This window comes from Schistocerca serialis, chromosome 3 (genome assembly GCF_023864345.2).
Source record: "Schistocerca serialis cubense isolate TAMUIC-IGC-003099 chromosome 3, iqSchSeri2.2, whole genome shotgun sequence".
Taxonomy (NCBI): domain Eukaryota; kingdom Metazoa; phylum Arthropoda; class Insecta; order Orthoptera; family Acrididae; genus Schistocerca; species Schistocerca serialis.
The window spans coordinates 1,010,063,989-1,010,080,086 of record NC_064640.1 but is presented as its reverse complement, the minus strand read 5'-3'; the positions used below and the strand labels follow the sequence as shown (position 1 = coordinate 1,010,080,086).

Sequence of the window (16,098 nt, the reverse complement as noted above, 5' to 3'; positions counted from 1 at the left end):
ACTGTATAACAATATCTCAATTTAAGTACCACATAGGTGTCGTACGTAATATTGAGAAATATTCCGTCTTTCGCGACTGTAATAAAAGTTTTATTTACAACGGACGCGTTTGGCTTTACTTTAAAGCACTTCAATCAATGAAAGGTATGGCACATACACAACGGTACTCATGTTCTCTTTCTTATTTTTGTTCCACAGTCGCAGTTTTACCAATGGTACTGAATATATTCCTCTTCTGCAACTGTAATAAGCGACTTATTTAGACCAGACGCGTTTCTCTCTTTTGAAGCATCTTCAGTGGACAGTATTTTGTCTCCTCCATTGCCAAGTCACCTTTCGTAGTTTTGTGCTGCAGTAACACAATATTCAACGTTTGTGTTGGCTGATCAGTGTTTTAGCAAATAAATGATGTTCGTGTGTGCCACACACAAAAATTATATTTGACATAGCTCAGAGCACTTCACTGATAGACGGTATATTCAAGTCCTAATGTTTTTGTAAATCCACAGTTTTGTTTAATGTATTTTATCTACTTCCTTTTGATTGATTGAAGTGCTTTAAAATAAAGCCAAACATGCTCAGTGTATATAAAACTTTTGTTACAGTCGTGGAAGACGGAATATTTCTCAATGTTACATACGACACCTTTGTGATACTTAAATGAGATATTGTTACACAGTAAATTTAATATGAAATTTAGGTATCTTGTCCACATTTCATTCTCAAAATTGTGGCAACTAAAATCAACCATACGGAAAGTATACTCTATGGACTTTTACCTCTGCAAACTCTTCAAAATTTCGTGCAATGGTTTACTATATTTAATGCTGCATAATAACTGTGTTGAACATCGAAACAAAATTAAGTCATTTATGGGGGGAAGGTATCAGTCAAGAAGATGTGTAAAAATCAAATTTTTGGGCCAAATAGTTTTTGTGGAATCGAATGATAAGGGTGTCAAAGCAGTCAGAACACGATGTATCTGCACAGGCGAGCAGTGCAGTGACAAAATCGCGCACGGCGCGGATTGCAGGGAGCACGTCTTTGTAGCAGCGAAAGGGTTAATGCGGCCGTGGTGGCTTTACTTCATGAACTGCGCGCATCCCCCTAAACGTAAGCTTGCGAACTATGCTATACTATGTTGCTGCTTTTATTGGCACATGTGTCGTGTGAAACTGGCAACACAGCAACCTCCCGCGTCTGGGCGGGCATGCGCGAGCCGCAAAGATAAAAGAATTGAACTATAGTATCCTGGCACATCTCCACATTGATCTGTTTTACTGTGGTGATTACATACTACAACCAACTCAATCTTACACACCACTTCACCATGACTTAAGTCATTTGCATGTTCTGTGGATCATAATTTATACTTCCCAGTATGATGTCGAATGAATCAATTTCACACTTTATCATACAAAAAATTAGACCACTGTGTTCTTTTACAGAAGTAACTAATATTTTGTCCAGTGAGTTTATGTTAACCAAAAAACAATACTTCAAGAGACAGTGATTTGCAAAACTGGGAAATCACTTGTCACTTTTTCTACATGCCCTTTACATAACTGTATGTCAGATCAATGCATTGTCAGCAATCTTTATTGAAGAGTGCAACAATGTGTTTTATGTTTCAGAAGTTATTTATCTGTCTTCCTATGTTTTGAGGTACTATTAGCGTGATATGCCGTAACTAACAGACAGAGAGCATCTGGTTTTGTAAATGTCTAATTGTTTTCAGAGTTTTACCAAGTTGTTCCGGTCCCAATTCAATTAAAACAATCTGTTTCTACCTATGAAGTACTTTAAGCACATCCCACAGAACTTAATGTTTCTTATCCTAGTCTTCTTATTCCCTGGTGTAGTCAGGTTCGGCAAACTTCTTTACCTTGTTGTTGGCTAACCCTCTATTCACAAATATGCAAGAAATGTCATTTACTGCAAATAAAATTTTTGGAACCTCTCCTAGGTTAGACCTGTTGTGGAGTCTTATAAATGCAGATTTTGTTAACTTGTATACTAGTGTTTCCTTAGGCAACATAGACTTTCTGAAATCAATTATATTCCAAACCCCATGCAAGATGTGTTTAAACTACAGTACCAACAGAAAGATATGTGGTTATGGAAAATACTCATACTCTACCTGCTACCCCCAACTCAGATATAACAACAGATGATGTCGTAATTAAAAATTTTAAAAATGTGATTGGTTGAAATGCAACAAAGAACTTAATTCTGGCTCTTATACCAGGTGGTTTTAACTGAGGTGCAGCTACTCACAGAGCTCTAGCGTGGTCTGTAGTTACCCTACGTCTGCAAAGCTTGGTAGATATTCTAATGCACTGTGAATGCAAGAAGGATCTATAGAAATGTTTCCATATGCAATGGATTTTGAAAGGAATGTGGGCAGAAAAGATCAAACAAGTGAGAAAGACATAATGTTGATGTTATTATTGATCACTGCTTACATAGTATGTTTCATATGAGCACCAGAGACATTGATGAAATGCTGTACAGTGGAAGATTTGCACCTGGCAGCCAAATTTGGAACTACTTTTTTCCAGTGTAAGTCAGTTCCACATTAAAGTATTACCATATCTACCAAGTTTTGCTGTTATACAATAATTACAGCCCATGTGGGACCTAATCACCTGGTACAGTTGGCACGAACACTCATTCAACTGCAAAAAAAAAGTGGGAAAGGAAACTTAGAGAACCTTGAAACAGGCACATCTGAAAGCAGGGTAAGTCACACCTACCATGTTGTGTGTGTGTGTACAAAAAGAAGGTACTTGAAAAGAGAAACAGTGGTTGAAGTGGGGCAGAAGGGAAATTATTGAGAAGGGCCACAATACAAGCTACAACCATCTATGGAAAAGATCTATGAAACAGAGAATATACACTGAGGTGACAAAACAGATGGGGTACCTTCTAATACTGATGGTTACTATATATGACGGTAGTATCTGTTCCCGAAAGAACAGTTACCGTGGATGACCATGCAGCTTTGCTAGAAATGAAATGATAATTAAATGGACACCCTAGCTGCAAACAGGCGTGGATGTACTTCATTGGGGACATGTTGAAAATGTGTGCCCCAACCGGGACTCGAACCCGGGACCTGCTGCTTACATGGCAGACGCTCTATCCATCTGAGCCACCGTGGGCACAGAGGATAGTGCGTCTGCAAGGACTTATCCCTTGCACGCTGCCCGTGAGTTCCACATTCCCAACATGTCCACACCACTACATTCGTGGTGCCCCTAATAGATGTTTGCCCATCATACTCATTACTATTGGCAGATTAATCTACAAAGTCCCGTACGAGTTCGGGCATAGTGTGTGCGTTCGCACAAGAAGGTCAATGGCCGGGAAGCCATATTTTAACTATATATGACAGTAGTATCTGTTCCCTAAAGAACAGTTACCGTGGATGACCATGCAGCTTTGCTAGAAATGAAATGATAACTAAATGGACACCCTAGCTGCAAACAGGCGTTGATGTACTTCATTGGGGACATGTTGAAAATTTGTGCCCCGACCGGGACTCGAACCCGGGACCTCCTGCTTACATGGCAGACACTCTATCCATCTGAGCCACCGTGGGCACAGAGGATAGTGCGTCTGCAGGGACTTATCCCTTGCACGCTGCCCGTGAGATCCACATTCCCAACATGTCCACACCACTACATTCGTGGTGCGCCTAATAGATGTTTGCCCATCATACTCATTACTCATGGCAGATTAATCTACCAAGTCCCGTACAAGTTCGGGCATAGCGTGTGCGTTCGCACAAGAAGGTCAATGGCCGGGAAGCCACATTTTAACTATATATGACGGTAGTATCTGTTCCCGAAAGACCAGTTACCGGGGATGACCATGCAGCTGTGCTAGAAATGAAATCATAATTAAATGGACACCCTAGCTGCAAACAGGCGTTGATGTACTTCATTGGGGACATGTTGAAAATGTGTGCCCCGACCGGGACTCGAACCCGGGACCTCCTGCTCTGCCACGAGTAATGAGTATGATGGGCAAACATCTACACTCCTGGAAATGGAAAAAAGAACACATTGACACCGGTGTGTCAGACCCACCATACTTGCTCCGGACACTGCGAGAGGCCTGTACAAGCAATGATCACACGCACGGCACAGCGGACACACCAGGAACCGCGGTGTTGGCCGTCGAATGGCGCTAGCTGCGCAGCATTTGTGCACCGCCGCCGTCAGTGTCAGCCAGTTTGCCGTGGCATATGGAGCTCCATCGCAGTCTTTAACACTGGTAGCATGCCGCGACAGCGTGGACGTGAACCGTATGTGCAGTTGACGGACTTTGAGCGAGGGCGTATAGTGGGCATGCGGGAGGCCGGGTGGACGTACTGCCGAATTGCTCAACACGTGGGGCGTGAGGTCACCACAGTACATCGATGTTTTCGCCAGTGGTCGGCGGAAGGTGCACGTGCCCGTCGACCTGGGTCCGGACCGCAGCGACGCACGGATGCACGCCAAGACCGTAGGATCCTACGCAGTGCCGTAGGGGACCGCACCGCCACTTCCCAGCAAATTAGGGACACTGTTGCTCCTGGGGTATCGGCGAGGACCATTCGCAACCGTCTCCATGAAGCTGGGCTACGGTCCCGCACACCGTTAGGCGGTCTTCCGCTCACGCCCCAACATCGTGCAGCCCGCCTCCAGTGGTGTCGCGACAGGCGTGAATGGAGGGACGAATGGAGACGTGTCGTCTTCAGCGATGAGAGTCGCTTCTGCCTTGGTGCCAATGATGGTCGTATGCGTGTTTGGCGCCGTGCAGGTGAGCGCCACAATCAGGACTGCATACGACCGAGGCACACAGGGCCAACACCCGGCATCATGGTGTGGGGAGCGATCTCCTACACTGGCCGTACACCACTGGTGATCGTCGAGGGGACACTGAATAGTGCACGGTACATCCAAACCGTCATCGAACCCATCGTTCTACCATTCCTAGACCGGCAAGGGAACTTGCTGTTCCAACAGGACAATGCACGTCCGCATGTATCCCGTGCCACCCAACGTGCTCTAGAAGGTGTACGTCAACTACCCTGGCCAGCAAGATCTCCGGATCTGTCCCCCATTGAGCATGTTTGGGACTGGATGAAGCGTCGTCTCACGCGGTCTGCATGTCCAGCACGAACGCTGGTCCAACTGAGGCGCCAGGTGGAAATGGCATGGCAAGCCGTTCCACAGGACTACATCCAGCATCTCTACGATTGTCTCCATGGGAGAATAGCAGCCTGCATTGCTGCGAAAGGTGGATATACACTGTACTAGTGCCGACATTGTGCATGCTCTGTTGCCTGTGTCTATGTGCCTGTGGTTCTGTCAGTGTGATCATGTGATGTATCTGAACCCAGGAATGTGTCAATAAAGTTTCCCCTTCCTGGGACAATGAATTCACGGTGTTCTTATTTCAATTTCCAGGAGTGTATTAGGCGCACCACGAATGTAGTGGTGTGGACATGTTGGGAATGTGGATCTCACGGGCAGCGTGCAAGGGATAAGTCCCTGCAGACGCACTATCCTCTGTGCCCACGGTGGCTCAGATGGATAGAGCGTCTGCCATGTAAGCAGCAGGTCCCGGGTTCGAGTCCCGGTCAGGGCACACGTTTTCAACATGTCCCCAATGAAGTACATCAACGCCTGTTTGCACCTAGGGTGTCCATTTAATTATCATTTCATTTCTAGCAAAGCTGCATGGTCATCCACGGTAACTGTTCTTTCGGGAACAGATACTACCGGCATATATAGTTAAAAAATGGCTTCCCGGCCATTGACCTTCTTGTGCGAATGCACACGCTATGCCCGAACTCGTACGGGGCTTCTACATCTACATCCACATTTATACTCCGCAAGCCACCCAATGGTGTGTGGCGGAGAGCACTTTACGTGCCACTGTCATTACCTCCCTTTCCTGTTCCAGTTGCGTATGGTTCGCGGGAGGAACGACTGTCTGAAAGCCTCCGTGCGCACTCTAATCTCTCTAATTTTACTTTCTTGATCTCCTCGGGAGGTATAAGTAGGGGGAAGCAATATATTCGATACCTCATCCAGAAACACACCCTCTCGAAACCTGGCGAGCAAGATACACCGCAATGCAGAGCGCCTCTCTTGCAGAGTCTGCCACTTGAGTTTGTTAAACATCTCTGTAATGCTATCACGGTTACCAAATAACCCTGTGACGAAACGTGCCACTCTTCTTTGGATCTTCTCTATCTCCTCCGTCAACCCGATCTGGTACGGATCCCACACTGATGAGCAATACTCAAGTATAGGTCGAACGAGTGTTTTGTAAGCCACCTCCTTTGTTGATGGACTACATTTTCTAAGGACTCTCCCAATTAATCTCAACCTGGTACCCGCCTTACCAACAATTAATTTTATATGATCATTCCACTTCAAATCGTTCTGCACGCATACTCCCAGATATTTTACAGAAGTAACTGCTACCAGTGTTTGTTCCGCTATCATATAATCATACAATAAAGGATCCTTCTTTCTATGTATTCGCAATACATTACATTTGTCTATGTTAAGGGTCAGTTGCCACTCCCTGCACCAAGTGCCTATCCACTGCAGATCTTCCTGCATTTCGCTACAATTTTCTAATGCTGCAACTTCTCTGTATGCTACAGCATCATTCGCAAAAAGCCGCTTGGAACTTCCGACACTATCTACTAGGTCATTTATATATATTGTGAAAAGCAATGGTCCCATAACACTCCCCTGTGGCACGCCAGAGGTTACTTTAACGTCTGTAGACGTCTCTCCATTGATAACAACATGCTGTGTTCTGCTTGCTAAAAACTCTTCAATCCAGCCACACAGCTGGTCTGATATTCCGTAGGCTCTTACTTTGTTTATCAGGCGACGGTGCGGAACTGTATCGAATGCCTTCCGGAAGTCAAGAAAAATAGCATCTACCTGGGAGCCTGTATCTAATATTTTCTGGGTCTCATGAACAAATAAAGCGAGTTGGGTCTCACACGATCGCTGTTTCCGGAATCCATGTTGATTCCTACATAGTAGATTCTGGGTTTCCTAAAACGACATGATCCCCGAGCAAAAAACACGTTCTAAAATTCTACAACAGATCGACGTCAGAGATATAGGTCTATAGTTTTGCGCATCTGCTCGACGACCCTTCTTGAAGACTGGGACTACCTGTGCTCTTTTCCAATCATTTGGAGCCTTCCGTTCCTCTAGAGACTTGCGGTACACGGCTGTTAGAAGGAGGGCAAGTTCTTTCGCATACTCTGTGTAGAATCGAATTGGTATCCTGTCAGGTCCAGTGGACTTTCCTCTGTTGAGTGATTCCAGTTGCTTTTCTATTCCTTGGACACTTATTTGGATGTCAGCCATTTTTTCGTTTGTGCGAGGATTTAGAGAAGGAACTGCAGTGCAGTCTTCCTCTGTGAAACAGCTTTGGAAAAAGGTGTTTAGTATTTCAGCTTTATGCGTGTCATTCTCTGTTTCAATGCCATCATCATCCCAGAGTGTCTGGATATGCCGTTTCGAGCCACTTACTGATTTAACATAAGACCAGAACTTCCTAGGATTTTCTGTCAAGTTGGTACATAGAATTTTACTTTCGAATTCACTGAACGCTTCACGCATAGCCCTCCTTACGCTAACTTTGACATCGTTTAGCTTCTGTTTGTCTGAGAGGTTTTCGCTGCGTTTAAACTTGGAGTGAAGCTCTCTTTGCTTTTGCAGTGGTTTCCTAACTTTGTTGTTGTACCACGGTGGGTTTTTCCTGTCCCTCACAGTTTTACTCAACACGTGCCTGTCTAAAATGCATTTTACGATTGCCTTGAACTTTTTCCATAAACACTCAACATTGTCAGTGTCGGAACAGAAATTTTCGTTTTTATCTGTTAGGTAGTCTGAAATCTGCCTTCTATTACTCTTGCTAAACAGATAAACCCTCCTCCCTTTGGTAGATTAATCTGCCACGAGTAATGAGTATGATGGGCAAACATCTATTAGGCGCACTACGAATGTAGTGGTGTGGACATGTTGGGAATGTGGATCTCATGGGCAGCGTGCAAAGGATAAGTCCCTGCAGACGCACTATCCTCTGTGCCCACGGTGGCTCAGATGGATAGAGCGTCTGCCTTGTAAGCAGGAGGTCCCGGGTTCAAGTCCCGGTCGGGGTACACATTTTCAACATGTCCCCAATGAAGTACATCAACGCCTGTTTGCAGCTAGGGTGTCCATTTAATTATCATTTCACTGATGGTTACCTCCTAATATCATGTGGACCTCCTTTTGCCTGATGCACTGCAGCAACTCAACATGGCATGGACTCAACAAGTCATTGGAAGTCTCCTGGAGAAGTATTGAGCCATATGGCTTAACAGTTGTGGAAGTGACACAGGCGCAGGATTTGTGCACGAACTGATCTCTCAATTATGTCCCATAAACATTTAACGGGATTCATGTCGGGTGACCTGGGTGGCCAATCATTTGCTCAAATTGTCCAGAATGCTATTCAAACCAATCACTAAAAATTGTGGCCCAGTGACATGGTGCATTGTCATTCATAAAATTTCCATCATTGTTTGGGACATGAAGTCCATGAATGGCTACAAATGGTCTCCAAGAAGCCAGACATAATCATTTCCAGTCAATGATTGGTTCAGTTGGACCAGAGGACCCTGTTCATTCCAAGTAAACTCACCCCACACCATTATGGAGCCACTGCCAGCTTGCACAGTGTCTTGATGACAACGGCTGCACCACACTTGAACCCTACCATCATCTCTTAGCAACTGAAACTGGGGACCCATCTGACCAGGCCATGGTTTTCCAGTTTTCTAGGATCCAACTGATATGGTCAGGAGCACAGGACAGGCCCTGAAGGCAATGTCATGCGGTTAGTAAAGGTATTTGTACCAATCATCTGCTGCCATACAGTAGAACCTCATTAATACATCCTCTATGATACCAGGTGTATGTTTGGAATGCAAAAAAGGCCGGATTATCAGAGGAACACTTTTACTAATGCATAACATAACAATACAGTACAGAAAAACTTTAATATTAAACTGGAAATACTTTCTGAAATATTGTTCCATGTTGTAACAATAACAAAATGAAAATTTAATTTTATCCATATTTTGCAGCTTAAAACATGACTGTATTCAAAACACTGGAGGTATGAATTAAGCAATGCCTTCAGTCACAACTTTTTCGTGTTTTATTAACAACACAAACATCTGTGATGTGTTTATAAACGTGTGTGCAAATGTACATCCTGAATGAAGTGACATGTACTAAAACGATGGAGAAAAGAATGTTTGCTGGTACTAAAACGTTGAAAATGCTTTCCTTGTATTATGTGGAATATGCATTTCACCTCATTCAGGAGAAGAAATAAAACATGTATTAAGAGAAATTACACCTGACGATGGACCCACAGGGTCCAAAATGCATCGTGTAGTTAATAAAACGGGAAAAAGTTGTGACTGAAGGCGTTGTTTAATTCATACCTCCAACAAAATGAAAAGTTTAAATCTTCTTAAAGAACAAAGTTTCACTCACCGCAAAATATATGCTGCTGAGCCCACAAAATCTCCACCATCTACTACCAAAATAGAGTTTTCTGGTAAAATATTTTCCACTTCTTTCAATACCTTTAATGGATTAACATATTCTCCTATATGTTCCTCAGCCATCTAAACATAAATTGTTTTTGTGTAATCCATAAGCAATTCAATAACAACACAATATCTATGATGAGATACTTGCCTTTGTGTTGGAAATTTCCTTTAGTCTATCCTCTTCTTTTAATGTTTCCTGCCATTCAGGATCACATTTAAAACCACCTATTACAAGGGAGAGTTCGGTTAGAAAGGTTCCAGCATCACCACATACAGCCAATGTTGGTTTCCAAAATAAGTCTGAATTCTGGAAAAGAAAAGTGTTATTGTTAGATGACCTATAATTAATGTCAAAAGCTTAGGAATCACTCAGCTACTCAGCTATGTACAGTCATAAAAAAAAAAAAAAACTTCAAAATACACACAAAAATGTCAAAAGTTAAAGCTAAAGTCATACATATTTTTACTATATGTGTTCGCTAAATTTAAGAATAGCACTCAAGTGGATGACAACAGAATTATGACAGTCTTTGCAATTAGAGGTCGATCTCAAGTAGCTAAAGCAGAAAAGAGCAAAAATGAGAATTTGTAATAAGATAACTACTAAAATTCATCTACAACTGCATGTCAAAATAAACATAAATAAAAGGAATGCACTGCAGACAACTTAAAATAATTAGTAAAAATTTTATAAAATAGAAATTTCAACATATGGAAAGAAGAAAATTTAAATTTTTTTGTCCCACATTGACACAGGGTCGGCATGGCTAATTTGAGGGGTGACTAAATGTCCTTCCTGTCATCACCACATAACCCCCCCACCCCCCCCCCCCCCCCTTCTCCCCAGGACGGAATACATGTACCTCAACTGTCTGTGAGTAGTGTTATTCATGTGAAAGTGCGCAAAATTTTTGACATGTTTTCAAATTATGTATCTGAGGCAGGACTTGAATACCAGCCTGATACCCAAGAAACCACATCCAGGCTGGCCAGCACATACCCCTTGTCATCACCCCACCAAATAGATTTGATCCTTGGTGGGCTCACTTCCCCATCACAGAAACAGTGCTTTAACACACACTGCTATCTGGGGAGGAGGGGGGGGGGGGGGGGGGAGGTGTTGCCTTTTCAAAGGAATCATCCCAGTATTTGCCTAAAATGATTAAGGGAAAACATGGAAAACATCATTCACATTGGCCAGATGATGTTTCAAACCTACACCACTCAAATGAGAATCCAGTGCCTTAACCACTGCAACAGGTAACTCTCCAATACCACAGAAATAGGGGTGCACTGATCTCACTTACACCTAAAAGTATCTGCACCTTATTCCTGGCAGTGGTTAGCACACTGGACTCGCATTCGGGAGGACGACGGTTCAATCCCGTCTCCAGCCATCCTGATTTAGGTTTTCCGTGAATTCCCTAAATCGTTTCAGGCAAATGCCGGAATGGTTCCTTTGAAAGGGCACGGCCAATATCCTTCCCCATCCTTCCCTAACCCAAGCTTACGCTCCGTCTCTAATGACCTCGTTGTCGACGGGACGTTAAACAATACTAACCTAACCTAACCTATTCCTGTGGATTATCTGCATTTCCCTTTGTAGTGAACTGAATGACTTCCTTTCTTTTTACCACCTTTATGGATGTCAATTGGGTTCTGCGAGACACAATGAACATTAGTTGCCTCATTTATGTGTCCTGTTCCCTTCCTTTTTAATTGTCACCCGGTATGGAATGTTTGTTTAAGAAGTATGATACACCACAATTACATGTCACTATTTACACAGTTGCAGTTTCTATACATCCTCATCTGTCATTGGCACTAAGTGAGATGTTCATCAGTAATACTGATTTATTAGCACCAGAACTGAATGAAAAGTAATGTCTACGGTACAAAGTTTTTATGTGAAAACTCTTCAAGTGTTTTATTTAAAACAAACATTATTAACAGTTTACGTCTTTGTTCTTCATGTCTACATATTTACAGCTCTCTGCCACTAGAGGGCTCCAAATGGTAGTAAGTAACATGACAGTGTGTAATGTAACTATGTCAGTGCATAAGAAACAGAATGCTGTAATCAAGATTCAAATCCAAAGAGTTCATCTATGCATGGAGCACCCTCTCCTTCAGCATGACATTGCCAATCCACATACGAGTGCTGCGACATCTGCAACAATGTGACACCTTGGGTTCACTGTTGTGGATCTACCATCATACAGTCCTGACTAAACCCATCCAATTTTCATAAATTTCCTACACATAAAAAACACCTTCAAGGACTTCACTTTGATAATGACAAAGTGGTGCAAGCAGAGGTGAGACTGTGGCTCCATCAACAATGTTAAATATTCTACAGTGACGGTATCAAAAAACTAGTCTCTTACTGGGAGAAATGCATTCATTGCCAGGGTGAATACACTGAGATATAAATATGAAGACATGAAGGATACAGATGTAGAAGGTAAATAATGTTTGTTTTATTTAAAAAGCTTCAAGAGTTTTACATACAACATTTGGAGGCATTACTTTCCAGCATGCTCTTATAAATCCACACCTGGAAGACTTGACAACAGGACAACTAGGGGAGCGGCCTTAATAGTGTATCTTTTGGCATCCTCTATGCCTTTCCCAGTGTTTTCAAATTTGGTTGCTGAAGGTGAAATAGTTATACCATACATTTGAGTGATTGTGATTGAGGTCATGCGAACAGGTTTCTCTGTGTACATTGGAAGAAAAATTGATCAAGATGGAGAACCTGAGGACAACTGAGCTCTTTCTGGAGACAGAAGTTAATGTCACTTGTGAATAGAAGAAGCAGAAAAAGACTGTCACAGAAATTTATTTTATGAAGTTATATGAACATTAGTGAGTGGGAATGTTAACTTCTCAGTGGTTCCATCATTTCAGTTAGGCTACAACAATCAAGTAATTAAGACAATTACTAGTATATAATATTCTGAGAAAAAAGGTAGTCAAACAAGAAGGACAGAGTGTTATGCTGGTGGTAGTACATGAATGATTATTAGCTGAAAGAAGCAGAGGACTACTGCTGGGAAGTCTCTAGCAGTAATTCAGATAATGTATGGTGGGTTGTTTAAACATACTGCTGGCCTTGGGAATTCAGTATTGCTAGAACAATAAGCAGACATATAAATGACCTTATGTAATGTTACAATTAATTTTCAGTATCATAATAACCAATGTTAGTGGCAAATGGTAACTGTAGTAATAACCTTTTTAGTAAAGGATTACTTTGAGTCAGTTAGTGGAGAAATTAGGAAAACAACCAATATTGTATAAGAAAATGCATTCATAGTAAGTACTAGTGACACATATAATGTAGTCACCATTTAAGTGTACCTTATAAAGTTGTTCACGGCTCCTGTTGACAGCAATGATTTTAGCTGTGCGAGGCAGTGCTCGACCGTACTTCAAACGAAAATCACAGACTGTGCCCACAAGAAGAATGAGGTCAGCCCTGCGAAGTGCTCCTGAACGATTATGACGGAGCTGTAGTGGGCTTTCTTTGCCAAGTAGGCCTCGTGCCATTCCACCAAGGAAGCATGGCACTCCCAGCCTCTCAACAGCTTTGCGAACTGATTCAGCAGATACTGGTGGCAACGTCACCTGGCTGCCAAGTACCAGCAATGGTTTTCGGGAACAAGACAGCAGCTCAACTGCTTTCTGAACTGATTTTTGCAGAAGAAAAAAAATAATTTTAGCAAAATTTACAATTCACGAAATGTTCCCTTAAAACTATTTTCCACAACAATTATGATAACAAAAGGAACTATTTATGAGAATGCAGGCTTTCTCGGCGAATCTCGATGATAAAATCTTCTCGGGTTGACAGCCGAGTCAATGCGTTGTTCTCCAGCAACATTTCAGTAAGTTTCTTACTTGCCATCTTCAGGTGAAGTGTCGGGTTCACATCTTGTCCGAATCTTTATAGCCGCTGGACCACGGGCTTCTGTGCAACCTCGGCACTGGTTGGGCCAATCAGGCATGAGCGGAATATGCATGGCGGAGCGTGGTGGTGTGTATGTGTGGGGAGGGGGGGGGGGGAGGAGAGGGGCCACGGGTGACTGGTCATGGCGTCTCGTCTCAGTGCGGCCTGTTTATTCCACCTGCCGCCACTGACCTGCCTCCATCGGTGTGCTCTCGTCTTATTCTAGATAATGTTATGTTCCATGTGATGCTGAGTTGGAAGCCACTATCTCAACTAACCACATTATCACTGACCCGTATCTTCACTGCCTCTTTAATAATAGAGTCCTAGAAACCTTTCGCTCTACACAGTCTCTTGGTTTCTTCAAACAGAAATGTATGTCCTTCACTGGGGCTGTGCTCTGCTACCACAGATTTTTGTTTTTGTCCGAGGCGATTGCTTCTCACATGTTGACAGATGCGTTGTGTTATGCAATGCTGCGTGTGTCCAATGTATTGTTTCCCACATTCACAGGAAATGCTATAGACACCCGGTGTTCTTAGACCCCAAGATGTCCTTCATTGAGCCCAGCATATTTTTGATTTTTGCTGGAGGATAGAAGTTGGATTTTATCTTGTTCTTCTCCAATATCCTGTCAATCTTGGCTGTGGGCTGAACAGCATACATGTGAACGTCAAGTTCACAATGGAATTGGAAGAAAATGGGTGCCTACCCTTCCTTGATATCCTAATAAAGAAGAAAACGGATGGTACACTGGAATACTCTGTCTACCGAAAGAAAACACACATTGATCTGTACCTCAACGCCAACACCTGCCATCACCCAGCACAATGGAAATCCGTGCTCACTACCCTTGCCACAGAGCTCATGATATATGCGACAAGGACAGTTTACTTACTGAGATTCAGCACCTGAAGCAAACCTTCCAAAGAATGGATACACCGAAATGCAGATTAGACATGCTCTCAAGATGAGCAAGAAGAAGAAGGAGGCTCTTCAGGAAGAAGAGAACAACAAAGGTATGGTGTTCCTCCCATATGCAGTGCCACTCATGGCCAAGGTTGGCAGTAAAGTGGAGAAGAACAAGATAAAATCCATCTTCCATCTTCCAGCAAAAATCAAAAACATGCTGGGCTCAATGAAGGACCACTTGGGTCTAAGAACACCAGGTGTCTATAGCATTTCCTGTGAATGTGGAAAACAATAAATTGGACAGATGCAGCGTTGCATAACACAACGCATCTCTGAGCATTTGAGAAGCGTCCGCCTTGGACAAAAAGAAAAATCCACAGTAGCAGAGCACAGCCTCAGTGAAGAACACACGTTTCAGATTGAAGAAACCAAGAGACTGTGTAGAGTGAAAGGTTTCTGGGACTCTACTATTAAAGAGGTAGTAGAGATACGGGCCAGTGATAACCTGGTCAATTGGGATAGTGGCTTCCAACTCAGCATCGCGTGGAACACAACAATATCAAGAATAAGACGAGAGCGCACCAATGGAGGCAGGTCAGTGGCGGCAGATGAAATAAACAGGCCACACTGAGACGAGACGCCAGGACCTGTCGCCCACAGCTCCCTCCCACCACGTGCTGCCGCACAGATTCCGCTCGCGCCTGATTGGCCCAACCGGTGCCGAGGATGCAGAGAAGCCCGTGGTCCAACGACTGTAAAGATTCAGACAAGACGTGAACCTGACACTTCGCCTGAAGATGGCAAGTAAGAAACTTGCTGAGGCGCTGGAGAACAACGCATTTATTCGGCTGGCAACGTGAGAAGATTTTATCAGAAAGAACTATTTTTGAAACAAAACATTTTATCCTATATAATCTGCTTAAAATACTGTACGTTGAGTGGTTTTGTTCAGTAGGCTTGGTATTTGAGGTAATGTGGTAACTATTATACTTATGTCAATCTATCACATCATTGTTATACAATAAGTACTAGCCTTTTGCCTACAGCTTCGCTCACATATGCATCTGGAACATATACTGCACACATCTCCTCCTCCCCCCTCTCCCCGTCCATCTTTTCCTCCCTCTGTGTCTCTATGCACCTCATCCTCCCACCTCTACCTGTCCATCTCCTTATCCCCACTCTCCCTGTCTCTCTATCTCCTCCTCCACCCTCTCTTTTCCATCCCCTCCAATTATATCTTCCTCCTGTCTCTGCTTCTGTATGTGTTCAACACATATACTGTATGCATGACCTCCTCCCCTCTCTCTGTGTCCACATCTTCCACCTCTGTCTCTCTTTCCACTTCATCCACCCACCTCCATCCATCCAACATCTCCTCCCCACTATCTCTTTCTCTCCATCTCCTCCACTGCTCTCTTTGTCCATCTTCTCCACCTCCTCTCTCCAACCATATCTTCCTCCTCCTACCTCTGTCCACATGCTTCTCCTCCCTCTTCCACCTGTGTTCTACTACTGTGCACCTTCCACTAACCTCCTGCATCCCTCCTTCCTCCCTCTCTCTCTGTCCATCCCCTCTTCCTCCCTCTCTCTC

At 43.4% G+C, this 16,098-nt stretch overlaps 1 protein-coding gene and 3 non-coding genes across 4 annotated transcripts in view; 1 reads left to right on the top strand and 3 right to left on the bottom strand.

Moving 5' to 3' along the window:
- LOC126471467 (2-hydroxyacyl-CoA lyase 2-like) overlaps positions 1–16,098 on the bottom strand; it is a 101,978-nt gene that overhangs the window by 16,664 nt on the left and 69,216 nt on the right. The window contains exons 7-9 of the mRNA XM_050099664.1: positions 13,004–13,332; positions 9,789–9,947; positions 9,582–9,715 (exon numbers count right to left, since the gene is read on the bottom strand). Of these exons, the coding sequence (XP_049955621.1) occupies positions 9,582–9,715; positions 9,789–9,947; positions 13,004–13,332 (622 nt within the window). The remainder of the gene's footprint in view (positions 1–9,581; positions 9,716–9,788; positions 9,948–13,003; positions 13,333–16,098) is intronic.
- On the bottom strand, positions 3,091–3,165 carry Trnat-ugu (transfer RNA threonine (anticodon UGU)). Its single transcript has one exon. It is a non-coding gene; the product is annotated as a tRNA-Thr (tRNA).
- Positions 3,531–3,605, bottom strand: Trnat-ugu (transfer RNA threonine (anticodon UGU)). Its single transcript has one exon. It is a non-coding gene; the product is annotated as a tRNA-Thr (tRNA).
- On the top strand, positions 8,120–8,194 carry Trnat-ugu (transfer RNA threonine (anticodon UGU)). The gene has a single exon. It is a non-coding gene; the product is annotated as a tRNA-Thr (tRNA).